We start from the raw sequence: 19359 nt of genomic DNA on the forward strand, positions 1-19359 counted from the left end.
AGGTGTCGACCTGGCTGAGTTGGTAACAATCTGGCCTCTGAGTCAGAAGGTTGACGATTAAGGTACCAACCGTGGTGCTCAAAGCAGTTAGCCTGACATTCCTGTAGCAGGGATGGGGCAGTGCCACCTTTTGGACATGCCGCCCTTCGGATGAAATGTTAAACCGAGGTCCCACCTGGCTGTTCAGGTAGACATTAAAGTTCCCATGGCACTATTTGAAAAGGGAAAGGAGTTTCTCCTGGTGTCCTGGCCAACAATCCCCCAAATATAAAGAATACTCATTCACTTCACGGCTGTTTATGGGACGTTACTTGGAAGATCTAACAGAGTACGTTTTGTACGCCACACGAGTACATTTTAGCTATAATCCAGCAACCTACTCCCCCTCCCATTAGCTCAGATCCATGTGTTAAAAACAACAACCGAGACAAGTTTGCTTTGTTTTTGATAAACTTTAATTTTCTTTATAAATAGCCTCACAACATAAATCCTATAAGTTTAAATATTTGAACTTTTTTCCAACCCATCACAATACAACAAGCTGTACACATTATTTACATATATCTGGCAACTATGTTATCAAACAAACACTAGAAGAGCTGGTAAAATTAAAATAACTTGTCAAAAAGGGCTCCTCTTCGGATTGCCAATTACAGTGTGTCTGCTTTAAGTGCGTCAAAGCTGTGAATCCAGCAGCATTGTTGGTACAGTTAGTGTATTCTACTGATTCCTCCATGTCCCCAAATTCATTGAATTACATTTGAAATGGGGGAAATTATTTTCTCCCAAGACACAATATCTAGCTGATGCAGAACTCAGAACCCTCTGGTCCCAAGTTAACTGACGGACCAACCCCTGCATGGTGTTAGCTAACATCTGCCAGGTGTTGGTATAGATCAGTTGGTAGCACTCTCTCTTCTAAGTCAGAAGGTTGTCACTTTGAGCTCATAGTCTAGTCTGAAACTCCAGTGAGTGCTGAATATGCTGACGTTGTACACCTAATACGTCTTGAGTTCACAGTCTAAGCGGACACTCCAGCACAGTACTGGGGGATCGCTGCATTGTCGGAGATGCCATCATTTGGATGAGACTTTAAACTGAGGCCCTGTCTGCCTGCGCAGATGTATGTTAAAGACCCCATGACTCTATTCGAAAAGAGGAGGGAGTTTCTCCCAGGGTCCTGGCCAACAATTCTCCAGATAGAATGAGTCATTAACTTTATGGATGCTTGTGGGAAATTGCTGTTGGTTGCCATGTTCGCTTACATATACAGTCACTAGTTTGCGGTAAATCTTGTGAAGCGTTTTGAGATGTTTTGATGATGTGATAAAGCGCTATATCAAAATGCAAGGATTATTACATCTAGGCCGTTGAGTTAATTTTGCCTGTGAAAATTTTGGCCACAAATTATTACTAAGAGTTAAGCATCTACATAAATGCTTGCTTAGGAGTGAACTCAAAAATGAAGGCACACTGGCATAGGCTTGGTGACTGACCAGAACTAATCCTGCGTTTTGCTGTGTAGACCACTATCCCAGTCAGGTTTTTCAAAATACATGTACTGTAGGAGGCTGCTGGCGAAGATTATATAGGAGATATCTTAACATGTTATCACTGCTTGTTCTGTCAGATGGTTTGGGGGGGAACGGATAAAGAATCCTAACACAAACCCCCTTAAACTGGATTCAAAGACCAAACACATTTGCACAGTACAAATCAATATTGGTTCAGTTTTGTAAATCATGATGTGAATTTACAGCATGCAGTGCCCAGACTGCAAAATGCTTTGTGAATCAGGCTCCTTGCCATCAATCAGGCTAGACAGGCTATATGCCTTTTCCACATTTTAGTTCCAAAAGCCCTCAATAGACACCCAAACCCCAAAGCTTTGTTTATAGTGTCCTCCAGGGACCCACAGTATTGCGATACATTTCCTGCTTTCAAGGCTGATTGGACATCTTCCTGGGCATGGTTCACAGGACCTCCCGACATCTGTAGAGACTTAGTAACCGCTGGAAATGTGGACTGGCTGGCTTTCTGTGCACGATGTACAGGGGCTTATATATACTGAGGCTTGGCGGTGTATTATAACTCAATCCTTTAAACAGGGTAACATGGAGTCTGATTTTCTGGATCCAACCAGTGTTATAATGGTGTCAGGCTATAGCCCACCTTTCAACTCAAATATAAACTGCACTGTGTCAAAATCCTAAAAATTGCTGCAATACAATTTGCCGTATATCTAGGCAAACAAATCCCAGTCTAAACTACACTCTGCTAATGTTCAAATACCAAACCACTACAACTTTCAATGCATAATTCAAAGAATAAAATCTGACCCCGCAATCAAACCCCCCCAAAAAACTCAATCTTAAATAGAGTTTAAAATACAGCATCACAATGGGGGAAAGGGGAATTCATCCTCAGTGAGTCAATAACTATAGTATCTATAGTTTAAAAGTGCAACTCTTTGGATACAAGATGAATGAATCAAGCCTATGGCCTGAAATTCCACCCATTCTTAGTCTGCAAGTTCTTGCTGCCATAAACATTATCTGTGTGCCAGCCTGGTTCTCGCTTCTGAGTCAGAAGGTTGTGAGGTCAAGCCCCACCCTGGGAATTAAACTCATTGTCCAAACTGACATGCCAATGCAGTGTAGGTGTGTGTCGCATTGTCAGAGGTGCTTGTCCTTCAGCTGAGACATAAAACCGAGGTCCCGTCTACCTGCTCAGGTGGACATTAAAGATGCCATGGCACTATTCAAAAAGGGAAGGATGCTTCTCTTAGAGCCCTGGCCAATAAGCCCCCAAATAAAATTGGTCATTCATTTCATGGCTGTTTGTGAGACATTGCTGTGTGCAAATTGGCTGCTTCGTACACCCAAAAATACAGTCAATCCACTTTACAGTGTATCCTATGAAGCTCTTTGAGATGTCCTCTGGACATGAAAGGTGCTATATCAAATGCAAGGATTATTATTATTATTATTATGCAGATTAGTGAAAAATTCATTAATTCCACCTAAATTTGGAAGCTGTTTTTTCTGAAGAAGGGTTTAGGGATTCTTCCCACTCAGCTCCCGTTAACCTTGCAAACCAAAGTCACAGTGTGGTCCTAGCTGGACAAGTAGTGTGAAGCTTGCCAGACAGTGCTCAGAGTGGCAATCTGTGCCAGAAAGGGTAGCCGTAATCTGAACATTGGACTTATTTAAAAAACAACTTGTTGTTGTGATGGAAAACCTCTAGGGTGGGTATTCTGGAAGAATTAAACCAGATGGGCCAAAGGCTGTCTTCATTGGAACAAATCTTGTGATCACACTTTCTGGAATTAGGTAAGATGGATGCGTCCCTCCATAGAGAGTGTGAACTCAATTCTATTACCTATGATAAATTTCCACTTGCAGTTGGCACACATATGTATATGTGGAACTCACATACATATGTGGAACTCTCACTCTGATTTGAAGTTACTCTTAAACATTGCTAAGGGATTCAGCATGCGTCAGGCACCTAGCTAACCAAATGCAAAAACAAACATTTTGACTGAATTTAAGAATATTTCACAATTCTGCATAACCTAAAGTTTTAAAACTAAATGATCCAGGTGGAATTTCATACCTGTCCTGTTTTTCTGGTTTGATATATCTGAACGCAAAGAGGATATTTTCTCCATATTAAACTGTGTGTTTTCACCTAGACCATTTAGTTTTAAAACAAGATCCCAAGCTTCTTAGCCTACAAAGACAATATTAACTGATGCAACATAAATCTCCTTTAAAGTACATCAGCCTCTAATAAGGTGCCAGTGACAAGTAAAGGTGATGGTTTTACTAACGGAGACCTTAACAACTACAAATGACATATGGATAGTGCCTTTCACACCTGGAGGAAGTAACCAGATTACGGTCCACGTTACTGAGGTTACACTCAATCCCGCTGCTGATTTGATTTAAATTGCTTGTAAAAATCTACCAAGGCTGAACAAGAAGGAATTATTATTATTATTAGGGACTAAAATGAACAAATTGCAGAAATTATGCTTGAAGTAATTCTCAAGACGCAGCCTGTTTTACGAGACACAGAGAAGTAGGTTGCATAGTTAGCCAGAGATCAGCCATGTAAGAAATACAGCTTTAGGATATAAGTGTTTACTAGTTAGCTAATCAGAACTCGAGCTCGGCAAAATCGTTGTTATTTTCACATGCCGTTTTGATATGTGTGTATTTACCAATGCAGTTTCTTTTAAAAGGGCATCTTTAAGACATAATTTATTAAAAGGGTGTATTAATTTACTCTTATGACAGCCTACATTATTCTTTTGAAAGCATCAGATTAAAAACACTGGAGCGGAGGATATCCGAACTTGAATAACCAGCTAACCAGCGTACTCAATAATCATGCCTCAACGCACCATCATAGAAACCCCGAGGCACTTCAAAGGTTTTACGAGCTGAGCTCAAGTTCTGAATACCGAGTAAAATACCACTGAGGCTAAGAAAATGAATCACACTCATGAAAATAAGACCAGACTTTACCATCAATATCCAGCCCAATCCATTTTGCAGGCAGTACACAGAATTACATAGAATGCTACAGCACAGAAACAGGCCATTTGGCCTTACTAGTCCACGGTCAGTGTTTATACTCCAAATGAGCCTCTTCCCCTCCTAGACTCCTCTCCCTTACCCCCTCTATTCCCTAAAGCCCTGTAATGCTGGTATCAGAACTATGTAAGTATGATAGAAGCAGTGTATTGGAAGAAACTTATTGACAGTAGTGTAGAAGATATTCTCTTGCGATAAAAGCTTCAGATCTCTTACTTTACTCTCAATCTCCAGTGTAGCCTTTACAGATCTGGTAGAGTGAATGGATAACATCTGGTGTATCCATGAACTAAATATATTTAATCAACCTAGCATTGCAGGGTTGTATTGACAAAACAATGTCCCGACTATAACATAAATTACCAGCATCAATTGTACCATTAAACTATTAAGAGACAGAAATTCCAGCCTAGTCGATATTTAGTCTGTTTTCTTCGCATTTTAGACCATCAAGAATTAGACAAATTCTTACATACGGTTTTAATTTAATGCCAGTTTTTTGAAAGCTGAAGCATTTGCCCACAAAACACAGTCACCCCACTTTACAGTAAATCCTGTGAAGCGTTTTGGGACATCTCCCGACGTGAAAGCGCTACACCAATTACAAGGATTATTAAGACTGAATAATAATCCTTGTAATTGATATACCGCTTTCTACAAGCTCTGAAGTGCTTAGCCAATTGACTAAATATAGACTCATGTGGAATTTCTACCCCTTAGTATAGAGTGGTCAAAAATACCCTGCAGGGAGCATCTAAGGAACCAGCAGCCTTTTCTCAGTGAGAAGCTTTGAGAAACAAACCTATTTTTTCGACTGAAAGCTTTCTAGTCCAGCAGTGTCAAGCCCAGAATGCAATGTTGCTTTGCCAACCCATCTAAGTCCACGTGATGAAGCAGTTCAGGCACTTACTTGGATATAATGTATCTTCTACTGGGTGCCAACAATGAATTGCACATCCAATGGGTATACGAGGATCTTAGGCCTCGTGATGCCTTAGGCCATCCCAAGTACATAGTTCACCACACACAAGCCTCCCGTCTAAATGAAGTCCTGTAACACCTACCAACACCATCCTTTTTGAAGCCTTCAAATAAGAAGTCAAGTTTTTGTCAACGCCAGCTCAGGATTAGCCAGGCTGCTCATACAAACCAGCACTGTGCTAGTTTAAAGGAAAAAAAATGCCTTGAAGAATAATGACGAGACTGTGTTTGTCCTTGTCCACTTCCTGTTTATCTGTCTTTTGTAGTTAGTTTCTCGATCAACTCCTGAAGTGGAGCCAACTCTCTCCTGTCTATGAGGTTAAACTCCTGAAAATGAAAGATAAGCAGCATTGAGACACAATTCCTGAACGTACTTGCGCTGTACCCGAAATTCACTATGTACACAAAAAGCAGTTTCGCATTTGCACGTCCCATGCAGGTATCTGACACCAAAATAAAGCTCCAAGCTGGTCAGCCAATGCCAGCAGTTACACAGGAATGTACAGGGCCATTGGGGTCCATCTGGCCAGCAGAGGTTGTTCACCACTGATGTGAGTGAGGATGCCTCTGTATATCTATCTACACATCCCATTTCCCTAGTCTCCACATTGCTTTAGGTTATAGCCTCAACTCCCTGCCTCCAACCCTCCGACTCCCAGATAAACCAAGATACAGGCATCAGGTTCTGCAATGTAAGATGCGTGCACACATTTGTCCTTAAGGATGGATGTCAATGAATTCCTTGGTCTTTCTTTTGATTCACTGAACCTGGATTCGTCTTACAACCATTCCGCCTGGGCCATTCCTACCTGAACAAAGAAGATAAAGTGCTTGAAGGAGGTATTTAAGTGGGCCTCTTCCTGCAGCTGGATCACAGAGTCAAAGTGTTGATGGTAAATGTGGGCGTACACACGAAACAGGCGTTTCAGGATCGTCTTCCCCACCGACATAAAATTCTTTGGGAAAGGAACACCTGTGGAGAAAGCATACATAACCCGTCACCGCAATGCCCTCGTGGTAACAATATTTCACACACACTGTGAATCCCAACACATCATTGTGCGAGCAGGCGTGGAGGAAGACAAACGATTAGTTCTTTTTTTAGAAAGAATATATTTTCTCTTCCAATGATCCAACCCCCAACTCGGGGGCAAATCCTTGATTATCCAGTACCTTGGGACATTCCTCCCAATGTGAAAGCTGCTATATAAATGCAATTTGTTATTGTTATTTGTCTGTGTGTTCAGGTGGGCATTAGAGATCCATGGCACTCTTGGGTACATCGCTATGTGCAAAATAGTTGTTGTGTTTGGCCTCAAAAGATACAGTCACTACAATATACAGCAAAGGGCTTTGAGATGGCCTTCTGACATGAAAGGTGATATATTAATTGAAAGGATTATGATTTTGATATTGGAATGGTCTGATTTAAATGTGTACCTATTTTGGAAGGAAAGAGAGCCTCATCATCCAGCTGATCTTGTACCCAGGTCATCAGGTAGTCAATGTACTTTGGTGCCGAACATTTGATGGGTTTCTTAATATTTGTTCCGTCAGCCCAGTGATACTCATACCTAGATGAACAGCAAGAAAGAGAGAACCATTCCAGTCATACAAGACAACCAGTTAATCGTCACTACATACATTATCCAACTTTTATATTAACCTTCATATTCCAACACAATAAAACACAAAAATAATAAAAAAATAAATAAAATAAAAATAATTCTATTTCCAATAGGGCAAATTCTTTTTCACATATATCGATGGTTATAAGGACAGGGAGGTGGTGGAAGCAGAAAGTGTTGATTCATTCAGATGCAAATTAGAAGCAGAATAGGTTTATAAATAGCACTTTTCACATCTTCGAGATGTCTCAAAGCGCTTTAAAGAATATACTGTAATAATAATAATAATCCTTGCATTTGATATAGCGCTTTTCACGTCGGGAGGACGTCCCAAAGCGCTTCACAGAACACACTGTAAAGTGAATTGACTGTATATTTGTGGGCAAACACGGCAGCCAATTGCGCACAACAGTGTCCCAAAAGGTTTCAAAGGGGAATCAGACAAACATCTGATAAGGAATAATATAAATTAAAATGGGGGGTGGGGGGAGAGGAGAAAAAAAGCAAGAGAGACAGACTGAACGAGAGAAGCAACACATAGACAATGGATCAAACAACCTCCTTCTGTACTGAAAAACTACGATTTTTGCACCAAGGTTCCCCATTCTCAAACCTCGGGGGAAAATAACAAGTGTAAATTAGAGCGTCAGAAGAAATGAAACCCCGCAGAATCACAGCGCATGCAGCAATCTGACAAGAGGTGAAAAGATAGTTTGCTGCCTCCTGCTCAGCGATGAAACATATGCAACTGAAATAGTCACTTTGCTGGCTGTCTCACACCCTGAAGTCAGTGCAAAAACAGAGTAAAACATTCAGACACCAGATACTGTTCAAGCTCAGATAAGCCAACATTCCCATTAAAGTAAACAGCTTGCTCTTGCAGATCGCTGGCACTTTGCTCAGTAAATCTCTGCTAAAAGTTTGTGCCACTGTTTGACTTGGGCAAAACGATAATTAATTTTGCATGGCCTACTCAACAGCAAATTGCATTTACATAGAGCTCTTCACACAAGATAGCCTCTTAGGGTGCTGCTCAGCAAACAGACCCTCAGATAGTGACAGGCATAGAAAATAGTTCAGTAAGAAAGCAGAGAACAGGCACTGAACTTGAAACTTTGAAACCTGTGACGCACTTTGGCCCAGCTGACATGAGGGGGCAGCTCTCCTCAGTACAGAAGTCCGTTATTGTTCCATACAGCATGTTGATCTGGTTAAAGAAGTCCACAGCTGTTTAAAAACAAAACATACAAGTGGCTATATTAATATTAGTAGAAGGAGATTTCAAGTGCAGTTTTTTTTTAATTCTTAAAAGAACATATAGAAAACCGGCATGTTTTTAAAAAGCAGCAACTTAAACATTTTTGGGGTAACTGATGACCTGGGTACAAGATCAGCTGGATGATGAGGCTCTCTTTCCTTCCAAAATAGGTACACATTTCTTATTGTTGACAGTAATTATCCTTACATTTGGTATAACGTCTTCCACATTGGAGGATATCCCAAAGCGCTTCTCAGGATATACTGTGAATTGCAGTGACTGTGTGATTTGTAGGCAAACACCAATTTTGTGCATAACAATATCCCACAAACAGCCATGAAATGAATGACCAATTTTATTTGGGGATTGATGATTTGTTTTCTTGCTTATCATCTACACTAGATAGTGATCCATATATATGTGGAATTCTCTGTCCGGTTTGAATACTCTTTAAGCATGGTGATGGGTTGTGTCAGACACCCGGCTGTCCAAATAAAATCCACACACCCAAACAGAAAGGAATTTACATTCTGCCCTTGTATCAAGTACAGGTAGAAATTCCACCCAAATCTTTCTATAGCATTTTAAGCCAGGCAGAATTTCACAAACAACAACAATTGCACTTATATAATGCCTTTCATGTCAGGAGTACATCCCAGGCCGCTTGACAATGAGGGATTTGCACCTGAGCTGTGGGTTGGGATCAGAGAGCAAGCGGGTATTGTCTTGGATGTCTGACAGACAATCCATCAGGACAGCAGAGGTCCTGGGGCGAAGGTGGAGGCAGAGAGATAAGAGTTGGGTGTTGCCCAACTCTTATATCCCCGAGCGAGAGCATGTAAATATTAAAAAGGAGCCCTTACAAAAGTAAATTATTTTCTGTTTGGGCGTGTGGATTTTATTTGGTGCGAGGGTTAGAGGAGAAGCAATTGGTGGAATTATTTTAACAAGAAAAACATGATCAAAGTTAAGGCTAAATTCAACAATTAAGCAAATTCTGCACACACTTTGAAATCCTATGAAAATACCCCTTTGTAACATGCTCCGATATAGCACAGTCATGTCGTGGACCTGACTGAAGTCAGTACACGTCTGGTTTACTACGCTCACTGGCGAGGAACTGGCCATGCACATGCAAGCAGTAAGTGATATCAGCAATGACCCGGACCACCGAGGCCGCCACAGTGAGCTGGCTCGATTCCGACATTCTCGATTCCAGCCAGTTCAGCTCCATGGAGATCCCGCTTACCTCTCCCCCAAAGAGGATAGACAGCATTAAAATGTGGTGTCTCAGTTTATAGCCTCAAACCACTGCTTTATAACAGAGTCAACCTGTTGAGTACAACAATAACAACGTTCATTTATACAGCATCTTTCGCAATCGGGTTATGTCTTGGAGATTTTTATAAGACTGGGATTATACACCAAGTAAGAGAGAGGGAACCGAGGGAGGTGGCCCCAGAATCATTCAAAGAGTTAAGTTTTGAGGCAGGACAAAAAAACAGAAAGAGTGGGGGCCACTAAGAACAAGGTAGAATTTCTCTCCCAAAGAATCTGAAGTCAAAGAGACTGCTCAGATTGTACATGATAGAGACTGCACCAATTGTACACGATGAGCAGTTTTGAAAGACAAACTTAACCCTTACTATTGACTGCGACCCATTCATTTAGATCTTCGCCATCGGGCAACATGACAGCCATTCGCAGATTGCCGCTGCCCAGTGTAGCTTCCGCATGCTTCAAGAGCTCATACTGATGGGACCCTTCCGGAATGTTCTTCTTTGGCTTAAACGTCTTCGATGAACGGCTTCCGATGCAAAAACAAGAAATGGCTGTAGTTTAAGAGCAGCAACGCAACACAGGCACACACTCAAGCTGTTACACATAACCTTCACTTTGAAGAGATAGAGATTCAAACTAATCCCCATATATACATCACTACTCCTATAGTCACCACTGCCTCGGTAGATCCCGCTACTCCCATAGGCTATTAGTCGATTGGAGAATCTCTTTTGGGGTAATAATCACTCCCAAAATAAATAATAAATGTGATAGCCAAATCCATGACTGCTTGTGGGACATTGTTGTGCGTAATTGGCTATCACATTTTGCCCTCAAAATATAGTCACTCCACTTTACAATATATTCTGTGAAGTGCTTTGAGATTTATCAATGACGTGATAAAGCGCTAGTTCAAATACAAGGATTATTATTATTAGTTAACGCTATTATTAGACTCCCAAACTGTACATACACCACTGCCTGTGTATGTGCCGCCGTCTGCATACGCCTGTTAGATTGGCTCGTGTTACCTTCTCGGGCTCAGATCGGGTACATTTCTAGGCACTTTCTTTCAGTGTTAACTCAGCATGGGATGCAAACAAAGTACTGTAGTCAAATAGGAAACCTTCAGATGACTCACACGTCCACCTGATCCATTCTGCTCAGTGAGAAATGGTATAAATGGCACAAGGTGGCAGAGTTAGTATTAGGATGGGGGTGGGTCAAGCAATAGCACACCACTATCTAGACAACGCTGGCACAAATCCCTTGATATGAAGAACACTTTTCACAAAGGAAAAAGGAATCCCCTTTCTCAGTCCATTTGAATGCAGCAACTGCAGATATCTGCTTCCCTGGCAGCTACAGTACCAGCTGTGACATGGAGACGCAGGTTCACTAACTCCATTTGTTTATTCACTCTGACAAACTGAAAGCCTGTATGCTCTATTCCCTCCCTCCAGCATTTCTATTGCTGTTTCTTAGAACAAATAAACTCACCCAACAAAAGCACTGTGTGTCAGCCTGGCTCAGTTAGCAGCACTCTTGCCTCCGAGTCAGAAGGTTGTGGGTACAAGCCCCCCATCAGCACTTTGAACTCACATAGTCTAGGCTGACACTCCAGCGCAGTGCTGTTGGAGGTGGCATTCTTCAGATGAGACATTCAAACGAAAGTCCCATCTGACTGTTCAAGTGGACATTCAAGATCCCACGGCAGTAGTCGAAAACATTTCTCCTGGTATCCTGGCCAATAATCCCCCAGATAAAGTTAGGCATTCACTGTATGGTTGTTTGTGGGACAGTGTTGCATGCAAATTAGAGTTCCCCTACAAAATACAATCACTACACCTTACATTAAATCTTGTGAAACACTTTGAGACATCCCTGCCAACATGAAAGCTGCTGTATTCAATGTAAGGATGATTATTGTGGACCACACTGCTGAATGTAAATTGAAGAGGGATAAGATTCAGCAATGTCAGCCAGCCTCTCCTCCATTAAAACACCAGACATATTGATTCAGCAACAGGGTATCAGAAGGAGGCAAAAAGGGCCATTGTGAGTGTGCTGGCTCCCCCGTTGCAGTGATCTGCTCGAATACCATTCCCTCTGCTCTTTCCCGTACTTATCAAAATTAGTTTCCTCAAGTATCCATTCAATTCTCTTTTAAATGCTGTTATTGATTCAGTTTCGACAGCCATTTGTGGTGAGGAATTCATTCCAGAGTCAAACAATGTAAAAAATTTCTTACAAGCATGCTCTTTGTGTTCTGGTAATAAACCCCACTTTAGACCCTCTTAAAAACAATCCTTGCATGTGCACATTTGTGACTGACTTGCCGATTAGTGGAAATAGCCCTTCTCTATTTACTCTGTCAAAACCATACATTATTTTGAATCTATTTTATGTGGATCGATAAACCAGCAACGATCTTCCTGTTCCCAGGATCACAAGTCCATCAGATCTATGGCTGTACACTGCCTAAGGGAATTGGGGACTGACTGCACAATCTGGGCATAATAATAATAACCTTTGCATTTGATATAGTGTCTTATTACATCATCAAGACGTCTCAAAGCACTTCACAGAATATACTGTGAAGTGACTTCACTATATAGTTTGTGGGCAAAACGCTGTAGCAAATTGCAAACAGCAGTGTCCCACAAACAGCCATGGATTGAGTGACCAAATTATTCTTATTTATTTATTTGGAGGGATTATTACTTCTGGAAAGCAATCCAACAATTGACTAACAACAGGGTTTCTACTTACTACTAGATAAACAGAGGCCTGTAGAATAAAGAAACTTGCCTAACGTTTCAGCCTGCCCGGGAATCAAACCTGGGTCCTCTCGCTTGTGAGGTGAGTGCTCTAACCAATATGCTACAGGACTCCCACTTGTTCAATTCTCCACTGGTCCCACCCATGTTGATGGACTGCACCTGGTGGGGCTAGCATGCAATACTGGAGAAAAACATCAACTGAGAGTTTGTGTTGTGTGCGCACGTGTGGGGTCCTCTTGTGCACCATTATAACAATAATCCTTGCTTTTGATATAGTACCTACCTCTATAACCTCCTAACCCCTACCATCTTGTTCTCTCCCTCCGCTCAGCGGGCTCCGGCCTGCTTCACGTCCTCCGCCTCACTCGCCCCACTATTGGTGGGTGGGCCTTCCGCCACTCTGCCCCCACCCTCTGGAACTCCATCCCGCAGTCCCTTTGTCTCGACCCCTCACTCGCCACCTCCAAGACCCATCTCTTAGACCCTCCTCTTCAATTGTGCTTTTGATCTCCCTGCTTCCCCCCTGCCCCACCCCAACTCCCAGCTCGGGTCCGTAACTCTGTCTGTCCAGTGCCTTGGGACGTCCTCCCGATATGGAAGGCGCTATACAAATGTAATTTTGTTGTTGCTGTAGTGACTTCCCACATCATGTAGATGTCTCAAAACCTGGAAAGTCATGTTCTCAAAAGGCATCCATAACCGGAGCCAGCAGCCAAAGACTGCAACTAAACAGCTGCAGTCCTTGGTAAGGAGAGCAAGGCTAGGCTTCCCTATCGCCCAAATTCAGGTCGCGGAAATTAATTTTAGCCCAGATCAGGACAGAAAGGAGAGGGACACACTGGAAGAAATTAATACATTTATCAGGAATAAGCAACAGGGCATCCCGGCAATCCCAGCCAATCAGTTTAGAGTCTTTTTGAATAATGCGATGCGATCTTTGTCTGTGTGGCCTTGATTCGACATCGCATCCGAAGGGTGGCACCTCCAGCAATGCAACACACCCCAGCTCAGGGCTGTCTCGGCTCAGACTATTGGAGTTCAAATCCCAACACAGGGCTTAAACTGACAACCATCTGACTCACAGGCACGATTGCAGCCAACTGAGCCAGGCTGACACCACCTGAGAGTGAACAGGATTGGGAAACCTGACTTGTTATCCCTCCTAACCCTGGGACACCAAAACCAATCAGCATTATGAGGGCAATGTATAAACACAAGTTATTGTTTTTGTAGCACCCAAACTGCTGTCCTGGCAGAAATCACCTAATTCAGCACAAACGGTGTATGCTGTGTAGCACATTTCCAGGCAGGTTCAATTTTTAAACCACCCTCCGTCCCCCATGCAACAGAAAAAATGCTTTGAAAACAACAGCAAATACAATACAAATACAATTGATGGGAGTTTAAGTATGCTTGAAAGCCTTCCTGACTGTCCACTGGGCCAGAAATTCCCCTGATGTTAGACTTAAACTTCTCAACAATCCAGACAGTGCAGAATTTTGGCAAATTATTCAATCCAGATTTAAATTTGGGAACCTGTTTTCTGTAGGTCTTAAAAGTACCTGGGGAAAACCAGGAGAGGGAATGAGAATTCAACAATTGAACCGAATAACCAGGGCTCACACTTTTGAGTACAGAGCCATCGTTTCACATTGTTTCTAGCAAAAGAGCACTGATATACCACCTTATGTCGTTGAGACGTCTCAATACGCTTCACAGAATATACTGTAAAATTAATTTGGTAGGGCGGGTCGGGCGGGAGACAAGGAGCAGACCGGAGCCCGCTGAACAGAGAAAGCGGGCAGGTTGGTAGGGAGTCAGCAGGTCAGAGAGGCAGGAGGAGGCAAGGCCGTGGATGGCCTTGAAAGTGAGGACGAGGATCTTGAATTCGATCCTCTGAGAGTTGGGGAGCGAGTGGAGTCGAGCGAGGGTGGGAGTGATGGGGTTACGGAGCCTGGTGCGCAAGAGTACACGAGCTGCAGAGTTTTGGATGACCTGCAGCTTGTGAAGGGAGGAGTTGAGAAGGCCGATGAGGAGACAATTTCCATAATCGAGCCTTGAGGTGACGAATGCGTGGGTGAGGGTTTCGGCAGCCTGAGGGGTGAGGCAGTGGTGGAGTCTGGCAATGTTGCGGAGGTGGTGGTAGGCAGTGCCGGTCATGGCGCGGATGTGGGGGAAAAAGGACAGTTCAGGGTCAAACAAGACACCCAGGTTCCTGACTGGCTTAGTGAGGTTGAGTGTGCAGCCATGGAAGCTGATGCTGACAGCGCCCGAGACGTTCAGAAGAGGGAGAGGGAGACAACTGTCCAAAAAAAGCCACAGATTTACAGATGCATCATACGTTAAAGACATTGAGACATCAAATCGAGGTCTTGTCTGCATGTTCAGGTGGAAGTTAAAGATCTCGTGGCACTTTTCGAAAAGAGAATGGAGTTTCTCCTGGTGTCCTGGCCAAAAGTCCTCCAAATAAAATTGGTTGTGAGAAGATTATTATTATTAGGATTATTATTCTACAAATTCTCACTGGTACGGAGAACAAACATTGGGATTGAATCCCACTTCAAAATGAAGCAGAGGTGCAGTGGGTTATTTTTTACTTAAAGCTTTCTTAATTGCATTAACCTAATCCCTACTTGCAGTAATTGAAAAAAATAGCTATTTAGATATTTTAACTCCTTTTAACAACAAGCAGTGACCCTCGTTCCTGCAGCCTTTATTCCGCAGGCACACAGATGGCATGTAATATTGAGCCAGTGGTTCATGGCCTGGCTAATATGCAGCCACAACATGAACAATTGGTCCAATATTACGTGCCAAGGGTTGTCAGCCAGGAGGCTGCGATGGACAACCACAACCTACCCAAATGCTATCACTCGTGTCTCTGGAATAGCAAGCATCTGCGTATCATGAGCTTGTTCCCTCCTCTCCCCTATAAACAGTAAGCAGCCCTTAAAATACATGCAAGGGCACGTCTCAGATTTTCAGCTGTTGAATTGCAGCATATTTGGATAGATAATTATTTAGGGAGGACAAGTTTGCAGGGCTATGGGGAGAGAGCGATTGATTTGGGCAGCTCTTTTCAAAGATCCGGCACAGACCCAATGGGCCGAGTGACCTCCTTCTGTGTTGTATAATTCTATGATTCTATATTTGTAATAGGGAAACAGGCTCCAGTTTAAAATGAATTGAGTCTGTAAAAGGAAATTCAAGTTTGTTCAGACTGTTTAAGTAAAGCAGAAAAACACTTCCACTTCAGAAAATGCATCCAAAGCTGCAGAGTGAAACAGCTTTAAACAATCCTGGAACGTGCTATAAACTCTTCTATAAATCAGTTTGTGAACGATGCTCTGCACCACTTACTGCGGCTTAGTGTGGGCAAATTAAGGACTATTTTCATTGTACCCTTCAATGATGTTTAAACTGATGCAGGGCAAGAGACTGGGGTGAAAACATTACAAGTCAAACCTTCACCACCATTTTAACGACACTGTTATCCAGAGGCAAAGAAAGTTACAGTACCCAGAAACAGCCTTAAGATAATTGAAAAAAGGATACAACGTGACAGGCTGCTGAGTGAATATCACCAATAATTCGGAAGGGGGAAACCAGGGTGACAGATCGTTTAGGTGTTGTTGGTCAAACATGAATAGGATAGATTGATAAGAGGGTTATTGATCCGTCAGGAAGTTATCACTCTTTTTGGGAGAGGGAGATCGCTCCCTTGGCGGGTCACTCTCCATCAGCGGGCTATCGATCAGTGAGGGTTATTAATGATAATAATAATCCTTTCATTTGATGTGGCACCTTTCACGTCATAAGGCCTCTCAAAACCCTTTGTAGCATTTACTGCAAAGTGTAGCGACTCTGTATTTCGAGGGTAGATACGGCAGCTACTTTGCACATAAGCAACGTACCCACAAACTGTCATGGAGTGAGTAACCCAATTTTATTTGGGGGATTGTTAACCAGGACACCAGGAGAAACTCCCTTCCTTTTTTGAATAGTGCCACGGGATCTTTAACATCCACCTGAACACACAGCTGTGACCTCGGATTAACATCTCACCCGAAGGATGGCACCTCCGACAATGCATCGCACCCCCAGCACTGGATGGAAGGCTTGAATCTTCGAAATCAGAACCAGACTGACACACAAATTGATCAGTCAGCGGTTATTGATCGGTCAGCGGTTATTGGTCCATCAGTGGTTATTGATCAGTCAGGGTATTGGTCACAAAGGGTACTGATCAGTTAGGTTATTGATCAGTAGGGTTATTAATCAGTCAGAGCATTGGTCAGTCGGGGCATTGGTCAGTCGGGGCATTGATCAGTCGGGGTATTGATCAGTCGGGGTATTGATCAGTCGGGGTATTGGTCAGTCGGGGTATTGGTCAGTCGGGGTATTGGTCAGTCGGGGTATTGGTCAGTCGGGGTATTGGTCAGTCGGGGTATTGGTCAGTCGGGGTATTGGTCAGTCGGGGTATTGATCAGTTGGGGTATTGATCAGTTGGGGTATTGGTCAGTCGGGGTATTGATCAGTTGGGGTATTGATCAGTTGGGGTATTGGTCAGTTGGGGTATTGGTCAGTTGGGGTATTGGTCAGTCGGGGTATTGACAGTCGGGGTATTGGTCAGTCGGGGCATTGGTCAGTCGGGGCATTGGTCACAAAGGGTATTGACAGTCGGGTATTGATCCTCTGTACTCACAACAGGAAGCTCATGGTTGGATGCGGTCGCGGGTCCGGAGCGTTCGGAGTGTCGGCAACAATGGGCCGTTCCCGGAGGGGAAACCTCGCGCCCCCACAGCCGCCACCTGACACCTGACCACAGCCCTGACCTTCCCAGTCACCACCTCACCGCTCCCTCACACTCCCTCCCTCCCTCACACTCACTCCCTCCCTCACACTCCTCCCTCCCTCACAACCCTCCCTCCCTCCCTCCCTCACACTCACTCCCTCACAACCCTCCCTCACACTCACTCCCTCACAACCCTCCTTCACACTCACTCACTCCCTCACACTCCCTCCCTCCCTCACACTCACTCCCTCCCTCCCTCACACTCACTCCCTCCCTCCCTCACACTCACTCCCTCCCTCACAACGCTCCTTCACACTCACTCACTCCCTCCCTCACACTCCTCCCTCCCTCACACTCCCTCCCTCCCTCCCTCACACTCACTCCCTCCCTCACAACCCTCCCTCACACTCACTCACTCCCTCACACTCACTCACTCCCTCCCTCACAGCGCTCTCTTCACACAAACACACACACACACCTCCTCTCAGTCAGTCAGTCAGTCACAGCCTCCACACACACACACACACCATCTCTCCTCCCTACACTGCCTCTCCTTCTGCTCAGGGCCCTCCCTCTCTGACACCCATATCCGCTCTCACACATCACTCCTTCCTTCTCCCCCCCCCCTCCCCCTCCTCCTCTCCTGTCCAATATAAGGTCTTTTCAGGACATGAGTCCCATGTTCAATGCATTGAGTCAGGCATCGCTGTGCTGTTAACCCTAACTCTGTTTATCGTTAAAATGTTCAAAACGCACGAAAGGTGGCAATCTGTTTTATGAGCAGGGCAGGAGTGGCAATACTGCTGCTGCTGCCGTGCACAAGTGTGCAGGTGGTCCGGCTGTCACAAGTGCAGGTCTGCAGTTTGTTGGAAGTGGCATCAGGGACTGCAGGGCAGGGCAGGGCAGGGGCCTCTCACAGCAGCAGTCCTGGGTGATGTGTCAACAACAACGTGCATTCACATCGCGCCCTTCACCCGGGGTAGCGTCCCGGAGCGCTTGGCATTGGTGGAGTCTGACCCCGAGCCGGGGGGGAAGGGGAGGTGACCACAAGCACGATCGAAAAGGAAGGTCTTTAGCTGGGATCTGGAAGTGGGGAGGGAGGCCGGGAAGGGACGGAGAGAGGGAGTAAGGAATAATCCAATTGTCTAATGGAACAAGGGCATCAAGTCCATCCTGACCAGAAGGAGAGCTCTGTGTGGAAAGTGTGTGCGTGTGCGTGTAGGGGGTGCTGTGTGTGGAGCGTCTCTGGTGCGGGGGATGCTGTGTGTGGAGGGTCCCGGGTGGGGGGGGGTGCTATGTGTGGAGTGGTGTCTCTGGGGGATGTGTACCTGGAGTGGTGTCTCTAGGGGGCGCTATGTGTAGTGTCTCTACGGGGCGCAGTGTGTGGAGTGGATCTCCAGGGATTGTGTGTGTGGAGTCGTGTCTCTAGGTGGCGCTATGTGTGAAGCGGTGTGTCTCGGGGGTACTGTGTGTGGAGTGTTGTCTCGGTGTGTGGCGTGTCTGTAGGGGGCGCTGTGTGTGGAGTGTTGTCTCTCGGTGTGTGGCGTGTCTGTAGGGGGCGCTGTGCGTGGAGTGGTGTGTCTCGGTGTGTGGAGTGTCTGTAGTGGGCGCTGTGTGTGGCGTGTCTCCAGGGGGCGCTGTGTGTGGAGTGTCTGTAGGGGGCGCTGTGTGTGGCGTGTCTGTAGGGGGCGCTGTGTGTGGAGTGTCTGTAGGGGGCGCTGTGTGTGGCGTGTCTGTAGGGGGCGCTGTGTGTGGAGTGTCTGTAGGGGGCGCTGTGTGTGGCGTGTCTGTAGGGGGCGCTGTGTGTGGAGTGTCTGTAGGGGGCGCTGTGTGTGGAGTGTCTGTAGGGGGCCCTGTGTGTGGAGTGTCTGTAGGGGGCGCTGTGTGTGGAGTGTCTGTAGGGGGCGCTGTGTGTGGCGTGTCTGTAGGGGGCGCTGTGTGTGGAGTGTTGTCTCTCGGTGTGTGGCGTGTCTGTAGGGGGCGCTGTGTGTGGAGTGTCTGTAGGGGGCGCTGTGTGTGGAGTGTCTGT

At 44.8% G+C, this 19359-nt stretch overlaps 1 protein-coding gene across 1 annotated transcript; it reads right to left on the reverse strand.

Moving 5' to 3' along the window:
- Positions 1-5220: 5220 nt before the first annotated feature.
- Positions 5221-17431, reverse strand: LOC103177678 (MOB kinase activator 1B). Its single transcript, XM_007891962.2, has 6 exons — positions 17241-17431; positions 10118-10278; positions 8347-8440; positions 7026-7159; positions 6395-6558; positions 5221-5912 (listed from the first exon to the last, which is right to left on the reverse strand). The coding sequence occupies exons 1-6, from the start codon at positions 17252-17254 to the stop codon at positions 5835-5837; spliced, it is 645 nt and encodes a 214-aa protein (XP_007890153.1). The 5' UTR covers positions 17255-17431; the 3' UTR covers positions 5221-5834.
- Positions 17432-19359: the final 1928 nt, after the last annotated feature.

The sequence above is a fragment of the Callorhinchus milii genome, unplaced genomic scaffold (assembly GCF_018977255.1).
Source record: "Callorhinchus milii isolate IMCB2004 unplaced genomic scaffold, IMCB_Cmil_1.0 Scaffold1, whole genome shotgun sequence".
NCBI classification, from domain to species: Eukaryota; Metazoa; Chordata; class Chondrichthyes; order Chimaeriformes; family Callorhinchidae; genus Callorhinchus; species Callorhinchus milii.

Excerpts from the sequence above, each read along its gene's own strand:
- LOC103177678 (XM_007891962.2), bottom strand. Across the intron at positions 8,441-10,117 it reads TGAATGGGTCGCAGTCAATA|CTGTGGACTTCTTTAACCAG; the intron begins GTAAGGGTTAAG and ends GTTTTTAAACAG. Across the intron at positions 6,559-7,025 it reads TCTCTTTCCTTCCAAAATAG|GTGTTCCTTTCCCAAAGAAT; the intron begins GTACACATTTAA and ends CTTTCTCCACAG.